The 24,090-nt window shown below is 43.9% G+C and overlaps 1 protein-coding gene across 1 annotated transcript in view; it reads left to right on the forward strand.

Moving 5' to 3' along the window:
- Nucleotides 1-295: 295 nt before the first annotated feature.
- The window catches only part of LOC309601911 (E3 ubiquitin-protein ligase RNF38-like), a gene marked incomplete at both ends in the record, with an annotated part of 161,273 nt that continues 137,478 nt past the window's right edge, over nucleotides 296-24,090 (forward strand). Inside the window, 4 exons of the mRNA XM_082335173.1 lie at nucleotides 296-388; nucleotides 18,269-18,439; nucleotides 22,369-22,530; nucleotides 23,683-23,789. Of these exons, the coding sequence (XP_082191299.1) occupies nucleotides 296-388; nucleotides 18,269-18,439; nucleotides 22,369-22,530; nucleotides 23,683-23,789 (533 nt within the window). The remainder of the gene's footprint in view (nucleotides 389-18,268; nucleotides 18,440-22,368; nucleotides 22,531-23,682; nucleotides 23,790-24,090) is intronic.

Consider the following 24,090-nt stretch of genomic DNA (forward strand, 5'->3'; position numbering starts at 1 on the left):
CAGTTTGTCTATGAGGATGTTATCAGAGCCAAAGTCAAAAGCCTTGCTAAAGTCAATAAACAACATCCACTGCTCGACACCCCCCCCCCGCATAACAATTTAAAGTGCACAAGATAATCAGAGATTTGTGCTTTGTATAGTGCCCAAGACTGTTCTGTCCTGATTAGACTAACCCTCTTCTGAAGATCCTAGAAAAAAAATGTTGTTTACATTAACTACAGCTATTACAGTTCAATTTTTTGTTTTTAACCACACACAGAACCATTAGTTATTGAAAACAGAGACAAAGAACAACATGAATCTTGTGTTTGGGTCTCGAGTAGAGCATTTTTTTGTAGTTCTTAGACCCAATAAGGATGCAGAGGATAAAGAAGGAGAAGCTTCCCAGGTAAGCTCCATCCTTGGCTTGGTAGACAGTTGAGAATGCTACCCCCTCCTCTTCCTCCAACCACACTCCACATACAAATGTATAGCAGTCTTGCCAGGTTCTCCATGTCCATATCTATGGATTTCTCTCATATCCACACACTCAAACACTTGAAACTTTGCCACTTGTCTTGGCAAGTTCCTTCCACAGGACCATTTAAATCAAATAGCTGCTTTTGCCCTTTTACCACTCCAACTGCTCTACTTCCCTGGACGTATGGAACAACCCACAGAAAGACACCTCAAACTCTAAAACATATCCTTATTTTACACAAAGGCTATCCATCAAGCATATTTTATGTCAATTAGACTTTTACTTCATTTTTGAAAAAAAAAAAATAATGTATACCCTTCATTAATAACTGAACATTTTAATTTCAGAGTGCAATGCATTATACTAGGCACACTAGTTGAAAACAATCATATACTAAAGCTTCGTATCCAATTTTTTTAACCAACAAGTTTTTACACATGCAGCATAGCAAACTAAAAACCTACTAGAGTACTTAACGTCCAAATAGCTGTCAATCTGTCCTTGCAACAGACTGACCAATTTTTGAAGGAATAAGAAGCACTGAAATGGAACCAGCTGTATTGGGAGTCCTGAAGAAGATACTGTAATCAAGAAGCTAGTGATCTTGAGCAGGCCATGTCTGCTCTATTGGGCCTTGTACTTAGGGTTTGAGAAGCCTGTATGTTGGCATGAGTAGCTGCTGTAAGGGAATCTGCTGGAATGTCCCATGCTGGCCTGTGCTGCACACTGATGGTTATGACAGAGAAAACATTCCAACCTGTCAGAAGATATAATTCTGCTTGTTACACAAAATAAAAGGCGCCACGGTATGGGAGGGAGGAAGACCCTCTCCATGGATGGGATCTGTGCAGCATGCCATGGGAAAATCCATCCGGGGTCTATCCGATGCTGCACAAAAGCGAGGTTCCCAGCATCTGAAGGGATGTAAGATTTACTTGCTATCTATATTCCTCTTCTTATTATACAATATTAAAACAGCTATTTTATTATGCCATTTATTGTTGGGCCTTCCTTAGGGATCCAGAGAACCCTACATGATCCTTTCTCCCCCCACTCTGATGCAGAACACCAGCTCATCAAAAACATTCCGCACACAGCAGCCTTCATTCAGAACAATCCAAACATAGTTGAAGCCTCTGAAGAAATAACCAGTGAGGAAAAGAAAAAAAAAATGTTATTTTTCTTTATTTGCCTAGAGACACAACCACCTCAAAGCTTTACTGAAGTCTCCTAGGTATTCTCTCTTTTCAACAGCATTACAAAGCGTGTTATTTGTGCTTTCATTCCTTCTTGTATATAATAGTTCATTCTTACTGCACTGTGAAAGAACATGGAGAGGGTTCTATCAAAAACTCAAGGAGCTGACCAAGCCAGACATTGTGTTAAGATGAAAGGCTCTGGAGAGAGGATGGGGCTGAAATCATATAATTATTAACTTCGCCTACTACTAATGGAAAACCAGTGATTACAGGAATGGAGACAGAATTGGAAGATTGACAGGAAGCAATTCAGTTACAACTGTGAAGATTAGAGGACTCCCTAAGGAACAAAACTAAAGGATGCATGCGTAGTGGTATTTAGGCAAAAAAAAAGCACAGCACTTTTTGACAAGAGCTGAGGTGGTGGGGAGGAACAGAAGCAACAAAGTTACTGCAAGTGAACTAGGAGGTTGAACTACTAGAAAACAAAGTTTGAAAAGCACTAAATGAAAACAACTGTAGAAGATGAGGGACATCAGAGAAACAAGAGAAAACCTCCACTTCAAGAATAGCTTTTTAATGGTTCAAAGGAATCAAGATTAAAGAAATAGCCAAGGCAATCTTTCAGCAGCTAAAAACCCTCAAGTCTGTGAGAGTCCAGGTAAGGCAGCTGCAGGTTAACTGCTCTTCTGCCAAGCGAGAGGCAGTTCCATTTCAATCCAGACAACATGATCCTGCAGTAATTGATATCAAGCTGGAGATAAACAGGTGTTGCCCCCCTCTTTCCCATCCACTGTCTTCAGTCAGTCATAAATGTTTTTAAAGACATGCTGCTGTTAGCATTTCACTGCTGCAAAAAGAAGAAAAGAAATCCTATTTTTATAGACATTCTGTTGAGCAGCAATCAGCTGAGAGCACCAAATAAAGTTACCTTCCTTTACTTTTATTTTTCAAGAAACTTAGGAAGGGAGAAATCTCTAGACTTTAAGTGGAGCAAAATGCATAAAGTAGAAAACTTATCCTGCTGAACAGAGAGTTGGGTAGGCCATCATGGTAACTTATGGACCAAGCTCAGTCCTAAGCTGAGTAGAATTTAAATACTCCCTATTAGACTAGTTAACTTGTGCTCTCCTAGTCTGTGTAAGGTTTTAGATTAGATCGTTGTACTTCAGAATGTATTTTGTCAAGCCTACACCCTTCCCTTGGCTTCAAGGCCCGTCCTCCTACTAGCACAAGTAAGGAGAAAAAGAGAAGGAGGGAAAAAAAAAAGAAAGGAAAAAAAAAAGAAAAGAAAAAAACCTCCTTCAAATTATGTTTTCACCCTTACTCCCACTTTTCAAATCCCTACATCTGGAAAGAGAAAAGTGTTCTTTGCAGAATATGATTAAGTGACAAATCCTTTGGGAAAGTACTATCATGCACTCTCTTTCCGTGAGCAAACATGTATAACAATTCTGAAGTATAACTGACTATGTTACTTCATGTTTAAATTCAGGAGGTTTTTTTAGCATTATAAGTGAAAAGCACTCATCTTCCTAATAATACAACTTTCACATTATTGTCATACTATTTTGTGTAGAATACATTTAATTCTTGAATGGCTTTCTTACAGCAGAGGAAAAATTAAATTGACTTTGTCAACAATGCCACTTTAAATCTTATAAATCATCTTCTGACATGATATAAATAAGTCAAGATAATTTAAACAAAAATATTTAGATGAGCTCATCCACAAGCTTTATAAATCATAAAGGCACTGGCACTGATGCCAGTTATCCCATTCATGTCCATATCTTCCAAAGAAGAGAACTACAAACACAGCAGCTCCTACCTTACCACAGGTAAAGAACAAGGACCATTAAGCTTGCAACTTTAATGCATTATTTATTATATTTTCATTAAAGCAAAAAAAAATTGTTGGGAACTATGAGTAACAAAGTAGACTCAGATCCAGTTTAACCTGTTCTGTAAGTCAGAGAGACAGAAAAGTTTAATAAAGTAAGAGCTTGAGAATCCAAACTTATGAACCCTTTTGTTTACATACCACCTCTCTTCCCACAATCACCATTGCTTACCATATGCTATTTTGATGACAGCAACTGCTCAAGTCTTCTCAATGCTATTTTTTCACATACACATTTTAATTTTTTCTTAATCAAAGCAAATAGATGTTTTGTGTCAGACAAGATTAGCAACATCAACTTCCAAGAATCACCTCATTTCCCACTTGGCTTATTCTTCCCCCTTGCTATTACACTTCTCTAATGACCTTCCCCTACTTCCTCTCTTTTTTCTGTTAGTACCAAGGTCTTGTCCCATCCAGATAGAGCCCTGAGCTGTGAGTGGGAGGACAGTAAAGAGCGTTTTTTTCCTTTTCTGTGAAATAGGGGATAAAGGCACCAATATGTCACCAATAGGGGAAAAAAAAGTTCCTATTTTGCACTCTTGTTAGTGCTAAAAAGCAGTTAAAGCAGTCTGTTGGGCTAGCAGACAACAAAAACCCTTAGGTGAATGTAAATAGAACACATTTAGTAAGTGAAACCAATGTAGCTTTCATAACAAACAATACTTTAGAACAAGTACACAGACAACAACTAATTAAATAAGTAACAGGACCAAGACAGGCCACTCTAGTCAACATGCTTAGTCCTTTGCTGTCAGACATCTTATTATACCTTCCAAGAATTTATTGTGAGAAATCTCAGGTAACCAGTGTTTGCTCCAAAAACCACCACTGAAAGGTTGTTTCAAAGATTAAATGCTATATGCTCAGCGTCCCTCTCATGATTTCCAACAGAATTACTACTGGTCAAGTTAAGGTAATTGCCATAAGGGATAACATGTTAAAAATGAACATTTCCTGAAAATATCTCAAGATAAAAATCAGGTTTAGGACACAACTATACTTAATTTCTCTAATATAACTTAAAGAGGATTTTTAGAGTTTGCAATCAAATGAAATATGCTGACAAACATGGATATGTTTCCAGCCATCCGGTGGTTGCTTCCACCATTGTAAGCACATGGCGCTTGCCTTGGCGGGTTTGTGGGAGTGTGATATAATCAATCTGCCAGGCTTCCCCGTATTTATATTTCAGCCATCGTCCTCCATACCAGAGAGGCTTGAACTGCTTGGCTTGCTTGATTGCAGCGCATGTTTCACATTCATGGATAACCTGTGCAATAGCGTCCATGGTCAGGTCCACCCCTCGATCACGAGCCCATCTGTAGGTTGCATCTCTTCCTTGATGGCCTGAGGTGTCATGGGCCCACCAAGCTAGAAATAATTCACCCTTCTGTTGCCAGTCCAGATCCACTTGAGCCACTTCAATCTTAGCAGCCTGGTCCACCTGCTGGTTGTTTTGATGTTCTTCAGTGGCCCGACTCTTGGGTACATGAGCATCTACGTGGCGTACTTTTACAAGCAGGTTCTCTGCCACAATGTGGCAGCCCAGATGGGTTTGCCTCTGCGCTGCCAGTTGCTCTGTTTCCATTGCTGTAACCACCCCCACAGGGCATTTGCCACCCTCCATGAGTCAGTATAGAGATAGAGCATTGGCCACTTTTCTCAGTCAGCAATATCTAAAGCCAGCTGGATGGCTTTCACCTCTGCAAACTGACTCGATTCACCTTCTCCTTCAGCAGTTTCTGCAACTTCTCATACAGGACTCCATACAGCAGCCTTCCACCTCCGATGCTTCCCCACAAGATGACAGGACCCATCAGTGAACAGGGCATATTGCTTCTCATTTTCTGGCAGTTTATTATACAGTGGGGCCTCCTCAGCACGCGTCACCTCCTCCTCTGGCGATATTCCGAAATCTTTGCCTTCTGGCCAGTCCATGATCACTTCCAAGATTCCTGGGCGACTGGGGTTTCCTATTCGAGCCCGTTGTGTGTTTAGTGCGACCCACTTACTCCATGGAGCATCAGTTGCATGCAGTGTACAGGGGACCCTCCCTTTGAACATCCAGCCCAGCACCGGCAGTCGGGGTGCCAGGAGGAGCTGTGCTTCAGTACCAACCACTCCCGAAGCAGCTCGAACTCCTTCATATGCTGCCAATATCTCTTTTTCAGTTGGAGTATAGCCAGCCTCGGATCCTCTGTATCCTCAGCTCCAAAACCCTAGGGGTCGACCTCGAGTCTCCCCTGGTGCTTTCTGCCAGAGGCTCCAGGTAGGGCCGTTCTCCCCAGCTGCAGGGTAGAGCACATTTTTTACATCTTGTCCTGCCTGGACTGGCCCAAGGGCTACTGCATGGACTATCTCCTGTTTAATTTGTTCAAAGGCTTGTCGTTGCTCAGGGCCCCATTTGAAATCGTTCTTCTTCCGGGTCACTTGATAGAGAGGGCTTACGATGAGACTGTAATTTGGAATATGCATTCTCCAAAAACCCACAACACCCATGAAAGCTTGTGTTTCCTTTTTGCTGGTTGGTGGAGACATGGCTGTTATTTTGTTGATCACATCCATTGGGATCTGACGACACCCATCTTGCCATTTTATTCCTAAAAACTGGATCTCCTGTGCAGGTCCCTTGACCTTACTTTGTTTTATGGCAAAGCCAGCCTCCAGAAGGATTTGGACTATTTGCTTCCCTTTCTCAAAAACTTCCTCTGCTGTGTTGCCCTATATGATGATGTCATCAATGTATTGCAGGTGTTCCGGAGCCCCACCCTGTTCCAGTGCAGTCTGGATCAGTCCATGGCAAATGGTGGGGCTGTGTTTCTGCCCCTGGGGCAGTCGATTCCAGGTGTACTGGACCCCCCTCCAAGTGAAAGCAAACTATGGCCTGCACTCTGCTGCCAAAGGGATTGAGAAAAATGCATTAGCGATGTCAATGGTGGCATACCACTTGGCTGCCTTTGACTCCAGTTCATACTGAAGTTCTAGCATGTCCGGCACAGCAGCACTCAGCGGTGACGTGACTCCATTCAGGCTGCGATAGTCTACTGTTAGTCTCCACTCTCCATTAGACTTTTGCATATGGGCCATATGGGACTGTTAAAGGGTGAGCGAGTCTTGCTGATCACTCCTTGGCTCTCCAGTCGACGAATCAGCTTATAGATGGGAATCAGGGAGTCTCGGTTGGTGCGATATTGCCGCCGGTGCACTGTTGTGGTAGCGATTGGCACCTGTTGTTCTTTGACCCTCAGCAACCCCACAATAGACAGGTCCTTCGAGAAACCGGGCAGGGTAGACAGCTGTTTCATTTGCTCCATCTCCAAGGCAGCTATGCCAAAAGCCCACCAGTACCCTTTTGGGTCCTTGAAATACCCTCTCCTGAGGTAGTCTATGCCAAGGATGCACGGGGCCTCTGGGCCAGTCACAATGGGGTGCTTCTGCCACTCCTTCCCGGTTAAGCTCACTTCGGCCTCCAATACAGTCAGCTGTTGGGATCCCCCTGTCACTCCAGAAATACAGATGGGTTCTGCCCCTTTACAGCTTGATGGCATGAGGGTACACTGTGCACCGGTGTCTACTAAAGCCTTATACTCCTGTGGGTCTGATGTGCCAGGCCATCGAATCCACACAGTCCAGTACACCCGATTGTCCCTTTCCTCCACCTGGCTGGAGGCAGGGCCCCTCTAGTCCTGGTCATAGTATTTGTTACTCACTTCTTGTAAATGTGTCCTGGTTTCAGCTGGGATAGAGTTAGTTTTCTTCTTAGTAGCTGGTATAGGGCTGTGTTTTGGATTTAGGATGAGAATAATGTTGATAACGCACTCATGTTTTGGTTCTTGCTGAGCAGAGGTTACACTAGTCAAGGACTTTTCAGCTTCCCCTGGTCTGCTGGGTGCACAAGAAGCTGGGAGGGAGCATAGCTAGGACAGCTGACCCAGACTGGCCAAAGGGCTATTCCATACCATATGACATCATGCTCAGTATATAAGCTGGGGGAAGAAGAAGGAAGGGGGGGACATTGGGCGTGATGGCGTTTGTCTTCCCAAGTAACCGTTACGCGTGATGGAGCCCTGCTTTCCTGAGGATGGCTGAACACCTGCCTGCCGCTGGGAAGTAGTGAATGAATTCCTTCCTTTGCTTTGCTTGTGCGCGCGGCTTTTGCTTTACCTATTAAACTGTTTTTATCTCAACCCATGAGTTTTCTCACTTTTACTCTTCCGATTCTCTCCCCCATCCCACCAGGGGGGAGTGAGCGAGCGGCTGTGTGGTGCTTAGTTGCTGGCTGGGGTTAAACCACGACAAAATGCGAATCAAAAGTCCCTTTATTAAGACTGGAAACAAAATCAGCCCTTCTACTCTGTCTGGGGAACTGCTCACTGGAAACCGGAGCAGCAGTTTTCCTTGAAGAACCACCTTTTGTAGCTGTTTTTCCTTGCAACTCACGTACTCGTGCCTCTAGGGTCGAGGTAGATTTTCCATCCCACTTTCTCATGTCCTCTCCATGGTCACGCAGATAAAACCACAGGGTGGCCCATGATGTGTATTCACTATATCTTCTCTCTTGAACAGAGGGATGCTTACTCCTGATGGCTGAGATACTGGTCCGTACAGGTGTAGAGTAGGACATGTCCTCTTTGAATCGCTGGAACTCCCAGGATAATTTCTCAGCTAGCACGTCAGGCAGTTTCTCCACAGCCGAGATGCAGGCCCGTAGGGAGGAAGAGAGACTTTCTTCGTATTGTCGGAGGTGGCCAGCCATTTCATCCACCGTTGGTCCCTCTTCATCTTTCCAGGTCATTACTGCCAATGAGTTTGCATACGATGATGGTGCGCTCCATACAAACTTCTGCCACATGGGTCGTATGCACTGGACTTCATCTGGATCTTTGGGTAACTGCTCGTTGTTCAAGTCATTATAAATCACCTCCAGCACGGCTAATTCTCTCAGGTACTGGATACCTCTCTTCATGGTGGTCCACTTGCCTGGCTGACATATAACATCTTCCTTGAAGGGATACCTTTCCTTCACACCTGACAGGAGTCGCCTCCAGAGGCTGAGGGCTTTTGCCCCTTTTCCAATCGCTTTGTCAATGCCCCCTTCCCTAGAAAGGCATCCCAGCTGCTTGGCTTCCTTACCCTCTAATTCCAGGCTACTGGCCCCATTATCCCAGCATCGGAGCAGCCAGATGATGATGTGCTTGCCTGGATGACAACTGAAATCTTTTCGCATATCTCGCAGCTCACTCAGGGACAGAGATCGGGTTGTTACCATCTCATTTGTGGGTTCTGCCTCTTCCTCCTCCTGTTCTTGTGATGGCCCTGGTTCATCATCAGCCCTTACTAAACGAGTTGATTTTCTTGTGTATTTTTTCTTGTGTATAGGGGCGACTGATACTGGCACAGGTTGGTTCTATGGTGTAGCCACAGCGCCTGTTACTGGGACTGGCATAGCCACAAAGGCTGTCACGGGGTCTGGCATAGCCGCAGTGCCTGTTACCGGGACCGGTATAACTGCAGTGCCTGTTGCCGGGTCTGGCATAGCCACAGAGCCTGCCACGGGGGCTGGCATAGCCACAGCGCCTGTCACCGGGACTGGCATAGCCACAGTGCCTGTCACTGGGGCTGGCATAACCACAGCGCCCATCACAGGGGCTGGCGTATCGGCAGCGCTCGTCACAGGGGCTGGCGTAGCCGCAGCACCAGTCGTTTTCTTGTCAGATCTAGAGACCTTCTCTTCCCCTTGAGGGTTCTGAATAGTGTTGAATAGGGCTCAGTAGGCATGGGCCAGGCCCCAGCACATTGCAGTGATTTGTGTCTCCCTAGAATTGCCAGGGTGACAGCATACTTTTTCCAAATGTTCTATTAATTTTTCAGGATTCTGCACTTGTTCAGGGGTGAAGTTCCAAAACACTGGAGGGGCCCACCGTCCTAGGCATTTGCCCATACTCTCCCACACACCCTGCCACTCATAACTATCCAGCCTTGGGGCAGATCTCTGGATGATATTCTTAAAATGCTTATTAACCTTAGACAAAACCGAAACAATATTCCCAAGAACTACCAATAGATATATCTTAACTACCCAAGGATGTTCAAGATACTGAAAAGTTGTTGTAATGAAGGAGGAAACATCATGGAAGAAGGCAGCGAAGGTGCCATTCTGTATTTTCTCCACAAAAAACTTCTCAGAGGAAGAGGCATAATTGCTAATTGTCTCCATGAGGTGGTACCCGAAGTACAGTAATGGCTTCAGTACAGAACCCAAATACCAGATAGTGCTCAAGGTCAGTGTTTTAATAACAAATCTCCCAGGCAAAACACCACTAATCACTGCAGAGCACAGCAAACTGCAACACCCAGCACCAACCACAGGAACAGTGTAACTGCTGCTGCAGGATGGTGGGGACTGGCTCCACCAGGACTGTTTCAAAGGGGAAAAAGCACCAGCAACATGGTGTCTTCGTCCCAGGACACAGCACACGGGTAGGGGTAACAGCCCCTATGCAACTTGCAGAAAGGTGAGCACCCTTGTAGTTTGAAACACATGGGCACCCTGTCCTGATGTTGAGGTAGCTCTGCGTGGTGAAAAAGCCAGCTTGTTGGAGGAAGACCCACTTCAAAGGTGGTTATGCTCTTGGGAAAGGTGCCCTACTCTGCCACTTTAAGTGAGGTTTTCCTGTTTGTTTTTGAGTCAGTACCAGCAACTGCCCTTAAACAAGAAGGGCTGATTGCAAAGCCACACTATACCTCAGGCACTTACTCCATAGGAGGGATGCCTTATCTCCATATATCCTTGAGTGCTGCGAGAAAATGAAAAAAGTCAGGATTCAGGCTTCTGCAATAGTCAGTCTCAAGTGATGAACCAAGTTGATCTGATGCTTGAGTGTAGGAAAGAGTTGCAATTCCCTTCTAGATCTGCCTCTGCATCCTAGGGAATATTTTGTCCATTGCCTACCATCTAAGTATTGCAAGAGGAACTGGTCTAACATCAACTAGAAGAGTTCTACTCCAGGAGGGACCAGAACATCTGTAATGTAAGCACTTATTTTCTAGCCCAAGTGTCAGTCATTACAGACTTGAACTTCATTGGGAGCCAATTTGGAACTGTAGGATCTCAGTAGGAGCTGATGGAGATACCCAGGACACCTACTGATAACAAATATATTGAGTACATTTCCGTCTGATGGAAAAGCCTGCAATTTTCACTAGCTCTATAAAATAATTTCCTAAGCCTCTCACTTTAGGAAAACATTACTAAACAATACTTTTACAATTTCATCAAGTTTCAAAGCACAAGTCAATGAAATCTGGCTCTTTGACATAGGTAAATTACTTAGGTTTTTTATGGTACAATAATAGTTAAGCTCTACATTGTATTGAAGTGTCAGAACATGTAAGAAGACAGTTACTTCTGGCACCTTATGTCTTCACAATTACAGACAGAGCCTACAAATCTTCCATCATTTATTTATTTATTTATTTTATAGATTCTTTAAACACTGGTAAATGTTACTCCTCAATGACCACATTCTTATCCATGCAGTTCCATGAAAAATCAGTTTAGATATGGTAGAGAGGAAAATAAATATCCTACATAGTTAGGAGCTAAGGCATTTTGCAGGGTTTTTCCTAAATCATTCCCAAGCTGGTTTGTGTTTTTTTTTTTTTTTTTAAACACAGCTGTAAGATACTCTATTTGGATGTTCTAGCTAAGGACTGAACCTGCATTCTACATACTCATCTAATCAGTTTGTGGTATTAAGATATGTAGAACTGAGGCATAGAATTTGAGCTTAAAAATACATTTTCTGTTATTGCTCTATTTTCTTTAAATAAAAGATAAAAACCTCTAGGTGAACTGAGGTAAACCTTCAAAAACTCACTGCCAAGCCCCAAGCCAATGTAAAAATAACAAAAATGAAAGCCCCAGACAACTGAATCTGTAAGAGCTGGGAACCTCCATCTCCAACAGCAATTCATTTTTGCTGCTACAGCATTTTATATGTGAAGCGCACACGCTGAAACAATTTTCATGACATTAATAAATACTTCTGCACAAGTTAGGAAGAGTCATACAACATTATCCCTCTGCCCACCATAACATTACAAAATTTTGGGATTAGTTTTCACTAAGGAAAAGCTCAAAATCAAACCACCACAAAAGCCAGACAAACTCTTCTCCCCATCCCCCATGATTACCTTCCCTTTGATATCTGTTCAGCTCATACCTCTGGTCTCTCTAGAATCCCATTCACTCCCTTAATATGTAAGAGGTGGTGAGAAGAGCAAATAAAAAAAAGTCAACAAAACCCGAAACTACATTTTCCATAGTCACATGCTAATGACCAGTTATCAGAGAAACATTGCTAGCCTTTTGCTGTCAGCATCACAGGCAACTGCCAGTAGTATAAGTACAACCTTTATCTAAGAAGCAGCAGAAGCGACATACCCCACTTCCATGGAAACCCTGCCCCTACATACAGTCACATGTCACACTTGCCTCAGAAATCCCACCCCAGTACCAGTCACACAGTCAATTTACCCCATGTCTTTTTGCCCCTGAGGGCTGCTATTTTTAAAAAATTTTAGAAAAAAAAATATTAAAAAATTTATTATATTGATTGTATACAATATTATTATACATTAATTGTAATAAGAATTATACAATATACATATTATACATTATACAATTTATATTATATTAAAATATTTTAAAAATATATTTTTTAAAACTATTTTAAAAAAAATTAAAAATATTTTTTAATTCTCAGAGTGCCATGTGATTGGACAGCAGGGCATGCCACCCCTTCCTGTTTATCCAGGAATAAGCCCTCCCATTACATACAGGGATGTTACCATTATCTTTCAGCCTCCATTTTATGGCTGAGAGCTGCCATTTCTTAAAATCTCGACGCTCTCTGCATATTTACATACTGCCTTGTGATTGGCTGACTGCCATTTTTGACACCATTATACCCTATATGTTTGGACACTGCGCTATGATCGGCTAGCAAGTCAAGTAACCCCTTCCTGTTTACGCTGGAAGGATATTAAGTCCAGGAACCCTCCTCCCGCTACCCCCATGGGGCAGCTGACATTTTGCTGCAGTTGCAATTTTAGTTGTGGCACGGGGGAACCATTTTGAAAATATCATACCCAATGTGATCTCAGTATGCTCCCTGATTGGTTGCCCATTTCCACTCAACCAGGAAGATCTTGTATACAAATATATATACATTATATGTATATTTAAATACAGGGTGAGAAATAATTATGTATAAAGGGGTATACTAATATGTATAAAGATATGTTTAAGACATAGATAAACTTTATATATGTATATAAAAAAATATATATCCATAAAAGTGTATGTATAAATAACCTAAAAAAACATTGTTATAGAATCATAGAATGGTTTGAGTTGGAAAGATCCTTCAAAGATCATTTAGTTCAACCCCCCCCTGCCATGGGCAGGGACATCTTTCACTTGATCAGGTTGCTCAAAGCCCCGTCCAACCTGACCTTGAATACTTCCAATGATGGGGCATCCACAATTTCTCTGGGCAACCCGTTACAGTGTTTCACCACCCTCATCGTAAAAAAATTTCTTCCTTATATCCAATCGAAATCTACCCTCTTTCAGTTTAAAACCATTGCCCCATGTCCTGTCACTACAGGCCCTGGCAAAAAGTCTCTCTGTCTTTCTTATATTCCCCCTTTAAGTACTGAAAGGCTGCAATAAGGTCTCCCCGCAGCCTTCTCTTCTGCAGGCTGGACAACCCCAACTCTCTCAGCCTTTCCTCATAGGAGAGGTGTTCCACCCCTCTGATCATCTTCGTGGCCCTCCTCTGGACTCTCTCCAACAGTTCCATGTCTTTCCTGTACTGAGGACCCCAGAGCTGGATGCAGTACTCCAGGTGTGGTCTTACGCAACCGGAGTAGAGGGGCAGAATCACCTCCCTCAACCTGCTGGCCACACTTCTTTTTAAGTAGTCCAGGATACGACTGGCTTTCAGGGCAACAAGCGCGCATTGCCAGCTCATATCTAAGCCTGTCAAGGTCCCTCTGGATGGCATCCCTTCCCTCAAGTGAATCAACTGCACCACTCAGCTTGGTGTCATCTGCAAACTTGCTGAGAGTGCACTTGATCCCACTATGTCATTGATGAAGATATTAAACAGTACTGGTCCCAGTACGGACCCTTGAGGAACACCACTCATTACTGGTTTCCACTTGGACATCGAGCCACTGACTAGAAGTCTTTGGACGCAGTCATCCAGCCAATCCCTTATCCATCTGGCAGCCCATCCGTCAAACCTGTCTCTCTTCAATTTATAGTCCAGAATGTTGTGGGGGACCGTGTCAAAGGCCTTACAGAAGTCCAGGTAGATGACATCCGTAGCTCTTCCCTTGTCCACTGATGCAGTCACTCCATCGTAGAAAGCCACTAGATTAGTCAGGCACGACATGCCCTTGGTGAAGCCATGTTGGCTGTCTCTAATCACTTCCCTGTCTTCCACATGTTTCGACATATCTTCCAGGAGGATATGTTCCGTGATCTTACTGGGCACGGAGATGAGGCTGACTGGTTGGTAGTTCCCAGGGTCTTCCTTATTGCCCTTTTTAAAAATGGGTACATTTTCTTCCTTTTCTGGCCAACATACCTGTAGAAGCCCTTCTTATTATTCTTCACATCCCTTGCCAAATTCAGATCCAGCTATGACTTAGCTTTCCTGATCCCATCCCTACACACCCTGGCAGCATCCCTATATTCTTCCCAGGATACATGTCCCTGGTTCCACTGTCTGTGCATTTCCTTCTTACACTTCAGTTTGACCAGGTGGTCCTTACTCAGCCATGCTGGTCTCCTGCCTTCCTTGCCTGATTTCTTACACGTGGGAATTGAGAACTTGTGCTCTAAGGAAGATGTTCTCAAAGAGCTGCCAGCTCTGTTCAGCTCCTTTATCTCTGAGGGCAGTTTCCTAGGGGGTCCCATCCACTAATTCCTTAAACAACTGAAAGTTTGCTCTCCTAAAATTCAGGGTCCTGACTTTACTCTTCACCTGGCCCATATCCTTCAAGATTGTGAATTCCAGCAGGGCATGATCACTGCAGCAAAGGCTGCCACCAATCTTGACCTCTCCAATTAGTTCATCTGTGGTGGTGAGGAATAGGTCCAGTAACACTTCTCCTCTGGTTGGGCTGTCTATCACCTGGATTAAGAAATTATCCTCGATGCACTCCAAGAGTATCCCGGACTGCTTACAGCTGGCTGTGCTGCTTTTCCAGCAGACGTCAGGGTGATTGAAGTCCCCCAGCAGGATCAGAGCCTGCAAGCGTGATGCTTCCTGTAGTTGAAGTAAGAATGCTTCTTCAACAGGCTCCCCTTGATCAGGTGGCCTGTAGTAAACACCAGCCACGAGGTTTCCTTTGTTGGCTTGGCCCCTAATTGTTACTCATAAGCTCTCAACTTGTTCATTGCTGTTTTTTCAAAGACAGCTCTGTGCAGTCAATCCATTTTTTTACATAGAGGGCAACCCCCCTGCCCCTCCTTCCTTGCCTGTCCCTTCTGAACAGTTTATAGCCATTGACTGCAGTGCTCCAGTTGTGTGATTCATCCCACCAAGTTTCAGTGATAACGATCAGATCATAGCTTTCTGGCTGCACAGTGGCTTCCAACTCCTCCTGCTTGTTACCTATACTGCATGCATTGGTATAGAGACACTTCAGTCGGGCCTTTTTAGTGTTGCCTTTTTAGAGTAACAAGCCCTAATTCCTTTGCGGCGTTTCTCAGGTGTTTCCCTGTTGATTCCTAATGCATCAGCAGCCCCTGGCTCTTCTCTGTTACTCAAAACTCCATCCCCTTCCGCTGATAAATCTAGTTTAAAGCTCTCCTTATAAGTCTAGTCAGCTTGTTGGTGAAGACACTCTTGCCCCACTTGGTCAGGTGAATCCCATCAGCTCCCAGCAGACCTGGCTTCTCAAAGGTAGATCCATGATCATAGAAGCCAAAACCTTGAGTATGGCACCAGCCACACAGCCAGGCATTCACCTCTTCAATTCATCTCCCCCTTCCTGAACCCCTTCCTCTGACTGGGAGGATAGAGAAGAACAGCACTTGTGCTCCAGATCCTTTTAACATTGCTCCGAGGGTCATATAGTCTCTTTTGATGGTTCTAAGTTGCCTCGTCGCAGTATCATTAGACCCTACGTGGAACAGTAGGAGTGGATGATAATCTGTAGGGTTCACCAGGCTCAGCAGCCTCTCAGGGACATCACGAATGCAAGCTCCTGGTAGGCAGCAGACTTCTCTAGAGAAGTTGTCTGGATGGCAAATGGGTGCTTCAGTGCCTTAGTAAGGAATCTCCAATTACTAATACTTACGTGCTTTTCTGGTGGCACTGGTTCTAATTTGGGTGGGTGGTTGAATCAACTTTGCATGGTGTCGTGGTTTAACCCCAGCCAGCAACTAAGCACCACACAGCCGCTCGCTCACTCCCCCCACAACAGGATGGGGGAGAGAATCGGAAGAGTAAAAGTGAGAAAACTCATGGGTTGAGATAAAGACAGTTTAATAGGTAAAGCAAAAGCCGCACGCATAAGCAAAGCAAAGCAAGGAATTCATTCACTACTTCCCAGCGGCAGGCAGGTGTTCAGCCATCCCCAGGAAAGCAGGGCTCCATCACGTGTAACGGTTACTTGGGAAGACAAACGCCATCACTCCGAACGTCCCCCCCTTCCTTCTTCTTCCCCCAGCTTATATACTGAGCATGATGTCATATGGTATGGAATAGCCCTTTGGCCAGTCTGGGTCAGCTGTCCTAGCTATGCTCCCTCCCAGCTTCTTATGCACCAGGCAGAGCACAAGAAGCTGAAAAGTCCTTGACTAGTGTAAACTCTACTCAGCAAGAACCAAAACATCAGTGTCTTATCAACATTATTCTCATCCTAAATCTAAAACACAGCACTCTACCAGCTACTAAGAAGAAAATTAACTCTATCCCAGCTGAAACCAGGACACATGGTCAGCTTCTCCTGGACCCTATCCGTTACTCACGTGCTCTTCAATCTCCAACCCCAGAGCACTGTGTCTGTTACGCAGGGGCACTTCAGGGGATCGGGGAAGGTTCTTCCTTCTACCCCGAGCAGAGACAAATGTCCAGTCACCTTCATCTTGTGAGTTACTTGTGTCAGTCAGCTCGAGGTTGAATTCAGGCTTACCTTCATAGGATCATAGAATGGTTTGGGTTGGAAAGGACCTTTAAAGGTCATCTAGTCCAACCCCCCCACCCCCGCAATGAGCAGGGACATCTTGAGCTAGATTAGACTGCTCAGAACCCCTTCCAACCTGACCTTGAATGTTTCCAGGGATGGGGCATCTACCACCTCTCTGGGCAACCTGTTCCAGTGTCTTGCCACCCTCATCGTAAATAATTTCTTCCTTATATCTAGTCTGAACTTACCCTCTTTTAGTTTAAAACCATTACACCTTGTACTATCGCTACAGGCCCTACTAATAAGTCTGTCCCCATCTTTCTTATAATCCCCCTTTAAGTACTGAAAGGCTGCAATAAGGTCTCCCCGCAGCCTTCTCTTCTGCAGGCTGGACAACCCCAACTCTCTCAGCCTTTCCTCATAGGAGAGGTGTTCCACCCCTCTGATCATCTTCGTGGCCCTCCTCTGGACTCTCTCCAACAGGTCCATGTCTTTCCTGTACTGAGGACCCCAGAGCTGGATGCAGTACTCCAGGTGGGGTCTCACCAGAGCAGAGTAGAGGGGCAGAATGACCTCGCTTGACCTGCTGGACATGCTTCTTTTTTATGCAGCCCAGGATACAATTGGCTTTCTGGGCTGTGAGCGCACATTGCCAGCTCATGTCCAGTTTTTCACCCACCAATATCCCCAAGTCCTTCTCTGCAGGGCTGCTCGCAATCCACTCATCCCCCAGTCTGTATTGATATTGGGGAATGCTTCAACCCAGGTGCAGGACCTTGCACAGGGCCTTGTTGAACCTCATGAGGTTCACATGGGCCCACTCCTCAAGCCTGTCAAGGTCCCTCTGGATGGCATCCCGTCCCTCAGGCGTGTCAACCGTACCACTCAGCTTGGTGTCGTCTGCAAACTTGCTGAGGGTGCACTCGATCCCACTGTCAATGATGTCATTGATGAAGATATTAAACAGTACTGGTCCCAATACGGACCCCTGAGGGACACCACTCGCCACTGATCTCCATCTGGACATTGAGCCGTTGACCACTACCCTCTGGATGTGACCAGAGGGGGGAGTTGGCCGGGGGGCAGCGATCGCTGCTCGGGGACAGGCTGGGCATCGGTCAGCAGGTGGTGAGCAATTGCATTGTGCATCACTTGTTTTGTATATTCTTTTCTCATTATCATTATTATTTCCTCTTCCTCTGCTGTCCTATTAAACTGTCTTTATCTCAACCCAGGGGTTTTACTTTTTTTTCCCCCAATTCTCTTCCCCATCCCACCGTTGGGGTGGGAAGGGTGAGCGAGCAGCTGTGTGGTGCTTAGTTGCCGACTAGGGTTAAACCACAACAGTCCTGTTCTGTACTAGAATCACTGTTCATTGAGTTTCTGACTGAATTATTGTGTGGGTTGTGTTTGTAAGGTAAGGGTAAGTGGACTGCTTTCTTTTAATAATCTCCTTTCACTCTAGATGTAAAAATGTTCATTTTCTTTCAGATGCTTCAGGCGTGCTCGGTCCAACGTCTACCAGTACCATATGCAGCGTTCCCACCTCTGATTTCTAATGACTCATTCCTTTTGCATCCTCCTCACCTCTCTCCGCATCACCCGTCTCACCTGCCACCTCCAGGGCAATTTGTTCCCTTCCAAGCACAGCAGTCACGTTCAGTAAGTAATGCTTCTTATCCCCTCTCCTAAAATATTTGGGGGTTGACCAGCAAATAATGCTCTTGTCCTTCTAATAACATTCTGGTTGAGAGAACAAATGGATCTGATTTAGAGTAAGTATTAGGGTTTTGTAGTAGTGTTACCTGAGCAAGACTTAGTCTGAAGAAAAAAAAAAAAAAAGTATTGTTTTGAAATTAATTTTGATTCTCTTAAGATTTCCTCAGCTGTTGCCCACTCCGTTTCCCTGGAGGCCTGTATTCCTGTCAGTCTGACATAAGTTTGCTTCATGTACTGCTTCTGCAGGTGGTGTTCTTCCAGAAAATAAAAGAGAATATAGAGACCTAAGTGTAGTGCAGCAGTGGTCTCAGAGAAAAAACTTTGTAGAGAGACCAGAAAGCACAAAGCATTATTCCTATTGCATGCTTCTACCACATTAATTCACAGTTTATTTAAAGTGACCACTGTATCCCCCCCCCCCCCCCCGAACACTAGTGTGAAAAGTATTACTTAAACCTTCTATGGCCTACTGGAACCTCTTTTCTCCCCTGCTTATGGAAATTATTGACTCTCTTCACTTAAACAAACTTGGCTGAAATGTTAATGCCTTCATAATAGGGCTTATGCAAACATGAGAGAAGATGCTATTTTGGACACGAGGGAAAAAATTACATTTTGGAATTTCTACTTACTAATCTTCTGCCAGAGGTTAGTAACTTCCACTTACTAATCTTCTGCCAGGCGCCTTTGTGCCTGTTTCTTTGGAGCTCTACCAATATTTCATGAATACAGAAATACAAAATAATTTCAGTATTACTAACAAATACTGCTCAGACTGTTTTGAGCAGTAACAAATACTGCTGTGTTAAATGTCAGGTGTTGGCACTATTGTAATAATTTCACTATAGTCATGGGGGAACGGTTCTGCATAGTTTTCTCTGGTAATCAGGATGTCTTCCCTCAGAAAATGTCGGGGCTTCTTTCTTAACTTAGATTGCTAATTTAGCTTCAGGAATAGGCTCCCTTGTTAACTTTTAGCTCTGTTCGATAGCTTGATTTTTTGCTGTCAAGTCTTACTAGAAGAATTAGTGCCTTAAAAATGCTGACTATTTAGAGTTTGTTCAGCAGAATGGGGAAACAATTTTCCTTTTCTTTTGCTTCCACAAGATGACTTTCATATCTGACTGTTTTGAAGCATGTGGAATTCAGTACTGGGAAAAGAAGGGTGAATTAGTGAAATAGTAGAGTTAAGGTTTTCCTGAAAAATGAGACCAAAATGAGCTGAGATTTTAATTGATCTTTCCTAATAGCAGAAGTATAGCTTCAAGATAATGTATCTAGCCTAAACATGGCAATGGATTATGTATAAGTATAAATCATGATGTTCATAATGAAGATTTTTGCTTCACAGGGAAATGCTGAGTTGTTTTTGTAAGAAACTTCTTAATTCTTCATAACATCAGTGTGCCTTCAATTATTCCTTATGGTAGTGAAGTAGAAGTATTTTTTTCAGTTTGAGAACATGTCTCTATTAAGGAAGTCAGTTGCTGCCTTATATATGCAGTCTGATGAAAGGGATCATAGGATGACGGGATCATAGGATGACAGGATCAGAGGATAATTCAGGTTGGAAGACACCTCGGGAGGTCTCTAGTTCAACGTTCTGTTCAAAACAGGATCAGCTATGAGGTCAGGTGAGGGTGCTCAGGGCTTTGTTCAGTTGGGTCTTGAAAACCTCCAAGGATGGAGACTACACAAACTCTCTAGGCTCCTGTTCCATTGCTTGACTGTCCTCATGGTGAAAAAGCTTCTCTTTGTATTTAGCTGGAACCTCTTTTGTTTTGACTTATGCCCATTGTCTCTTGTCCTTCCACCATGCACCACTGTAAAGAGCCTGGCTCCATCTTCTTGATCAAATCTCTGCAGGTATTGGAAGGATGCTGTTAGGCGTCCTTCCCCCCTCCCCCAAGCCTTTTCTTCTCCTGGCAGAAAAAGCCCGGTTCCCTCAAGCTCTTCTAATAGGACAAATGCTCCAGTCCCCTGACCATCTTGGTGGCCCTCCTTTGAGCTTGTTCTATTTTAACAATGTCTCTTTTTTTTGTATTTGGGTGCCCAAAGCTGGATATAGTATTCTACATGAGGTCTAACAAGTGTTGAGTAGAAGGTGGATAACCACTTCGCTCAATCTACTGGCTATGCTACTCTTTGTTAATACAGCCCAAGATACTGCTAGCCTTCTTTGCTGCCAGGGCACACTTTTGGCTCATGTTCAGCTTGCTGTCTACTGAGGGCCCCAGGGCCTTTTCAGCAGAGCTGCTTCACAGCCAGTCATTCCCCAGCCTGTACTGTTGCCAGGGGTTCTTCCTTCCCAGGTGCAGAACTTGGCAGTCGTCCTTGTTGAATATCATAAGGTTCCTGTTGGCCCATTTCTCCAGCCTGTCCACGTCCTGCTGTATGGCAGCCCTACCTTCCAGTGTATGGACTGTTCTCTGCAATTTGATATCACCTGTAGACTTCATGAGCAAGTACTCTGTCTCTTCCAGGTGATTAATAATGTTGTTAAATAGGATAGGCCCCTGTGCTATACCACTTGTTACCAGCATCTTGGTAGAGTATGAGCCATTAACCACTATGATCTAAGCCTGATCATCCAAACATTTTTTTATCCATCTGGTTGTCCACCCATCCAGACTGTAACATCCGAACTTGGTTACAAGAATATTGTGGGAGATAGTGTCAAAAGCCTTGCTAAAGTTGAGGTAAATGACATCCACTGCTCTCCCCTCATCCACAAATCCAGTCACCTTATCATACTAGACAATCTGGTTGATCCGGCATGATTTTCCCTTGGTATAGCCATGCTGACTGTTCCCTCTTCCACGTGCCCAGAAATATGTTCCAAGAGGACTTACTCCTGAAGTAAGGTCGACTGGCCTGTAGTTTCCCAGATTGCCCTTTTGGCCTTTTTTGTTGATGAATGCAATGTTTGCCTTTCTCCAGTTGTCAGGGATCTCCCCCTGATCTCCACAACCTTTTAAAGATGATAGAGAGCAGCCTTGCAAGGACATCGGCCAGTTCTCTCAGCACCCTTGGATGTAGTCCATCTGGTCCCATGGACTTGTATGGGTCAAGTTTCTCAAGTAATCAATCCCTGACTCGATCCTCATCCACTGCTAGTAGTTCTTCTCCTCCAGATTCCTCTCCCTGCCCAAGTGGCACAAGAGGGAGGAGGGGCGGGGGGTTATGGTCAGTATATAGCAGTCATTCTCTGCTGCACCTTCCTTTTCACACCTTTCCTCTGCTCTGGCGTGGGTTCTTCATGGGCTGCAGTCCATCAGGAAAATCTGCTCTAGTGTGGGTTCTTCCATGGGCTGCATCCCTATCAGGAAAATCTGCTCTGGCATGGGTTCTCAATGGGCCACAGTTCCTTTGGGAAATATCAGTCTGTTCCAGAGTGGGTCCTCCATGGGCTGCAGGGAATATCTGCTCTGGTGCCATGGAGCACCTCCTCCTCATCCTTCTCCTTCTCTGACCTTGGTGTTCCCTCTGCTGTTTCTCACTCTTTTTTGCTCCCTCCTACTCTCCATCCAGCTTTTTTTTTTTTTTTTTTTTTTTTGCCCTTTCTTAAATAGTTTTTCACAGAGGCACCACCAAAACTGCTGATTGGCTCAGCGTTGGCCTGCAGTGGGTCCGTTGCCGAGCCAGCTGGAACCAGCTGTGTCTGGCACAAGGCAGCCCCTTACCTCTTCCCACAGAGGCCACCCCTGCAGCCCTCCCCACTACCAAAACCTTGCCACATATACCCAGTACAACTCCATAAAATTTCCACAACTCCTCAGAACATATAATTGGAGTTGTGGCTTTTAGGTATTAAAAAATAAATCTTTAAAAATGGCTTTCTATTAATACAACAAGCCCTGTGTTTCTTTTAGCCACTTCAAAGGATAGAGAATGAAGTAGAACTGCTTGGAGAACATCTTCCTATAGGAAGCTTTACTTACCCTCCATCAACTCATCCACCAACACTGACTTCCTCAGCTCCTATCCACTTCTTAACCCATGATCCTTTACACCAAGAGGTTTCATTTGGAGTTGTAAGTATTGCTTTTTGTACTACATCCTCATGCATGCTGAGCTCAAGTTCTTGATCTTTGCTCTAAGTTATAACCATTTTATTGAAAAATGCCATTTTTGCAATTGAATTTCATTAGTGGCTGCAGCTGTGGAAAGTCAGGGTGGTTCGTTTTTACAGTTAGACTTACTTCATATAGCCTGAGGGCTCAAACTTGGAAGAATGAAAACATGCTAGCAAAATCTTTGAGCGATCTTTTTTCATAGAAGTAAATGTCTCAAGGCCTCTGAATATCATTTCAGTAGTGGTGTGTGAATTTTGGTTCTAAAAATCTGCTAACATTTTTTTTTTTCACTATTGAGTATTTTTAGAAAAATACAATTTATGTCTAAGTTACAATTCTTTACCTGCTCCCATTTTAGTAGACAGTGCAAGATGTTTTAAGCAGTCATACTGAGGACTTACGTAAGTAAACTAAAGAGCTTTGCATGCAAATTGAAACAGGAAAATAGTCTTTTTCTCCTATGGAAAGAATGTGTTGAAGCTGTAAACTTGAATGTCTCTTTAGGCACTATATCTGTATGCAGTTGAAAGGCTACAGACCCTCCTCCCAAAAGTGAATGTAATTGAGCCCAACTCTGAATGGGATTTCTTTATTTATTAATTTTAAACCTTGCTCTTTAAATAAAGTGGTTTTGCTGTGGAGCATCCTGGCAGTGCCCCCTAATGGATATTTGGCTTGTACCAGCGAAAGAACTCCTGTATATATGTTGCTTAAAACTCTCATTCGTACCCAACCAACTGCACAAGCCAGCACATTGCGCCAGGTCAAAAGCCCTCAGCTTTTGGTTTGCAGCATGTTCACCAATTCAAGTCCTGCCTGTCCAAACCAGCCTGTATATAGGCTAAGCCATACAAAATGCTTATTAGCTAGCTTGCAAGGGTTTCTGGTTAGCATCGTTACTTTTTTCCTGCAGGATAGTATAATTGTATATTACTGATGAGATCTGTTGGTCAAAACAATTGTTTGAAAAGGCTGGTATTTTTTGGCTTGGACAGGGCTGGATTTTTTTTGATAATGCCTTATTTAAAATGTATTTCAACATTCACTTTTCATTTAATTTCATTATTAAATAAGACAAGAAAATATTGAAGTTTTTCTTCCTTTTTACAGCCTTACCCACCTTTTATGCCTCGAAGACTCACAGGGCGCAGTAGATACCGATCACAGCAACCAATACCACCACACTCGTACCATCCCAACCTATTACCATATGTGCTGTAAGTCTAAAGCACATTGTACTCATAGACTACTAAATAACTCTGTAAGCTAGTTGATCCCCTCAATGTTTTTTAATGTTTGGGCTCTACCACAGGGTACAGACAGTTCGGACAATCCCAAGGAATAAGAAAACTTGTAGTTATATTTAAAGTTTCCAGTCTATTTGAACAGCATACATACCTGAGCAAGGAAAAAACAAGTACAAGTGAACAGTTTGATGATAATGTAGTTTTGGGATCTGCTATGCCTCTTCTTTCTGTTGAAATCTCCTTAAAGATGTTCAATGTAGAATGGTTACAC

The sequence above is a fragment of the Platalea leucorodia genome (genome assembly GCF_965183815.1).
Source record: "Platalea leucorodia genome assembly, chromosome: W".
NCBI classification, from domain to species: domain Eukaryota; kingdom Metazoa; phylum Chordata; class Aves; order Pelecaniformes; family Threskiornithidae; genus Platalea; species Platalea leucorodia.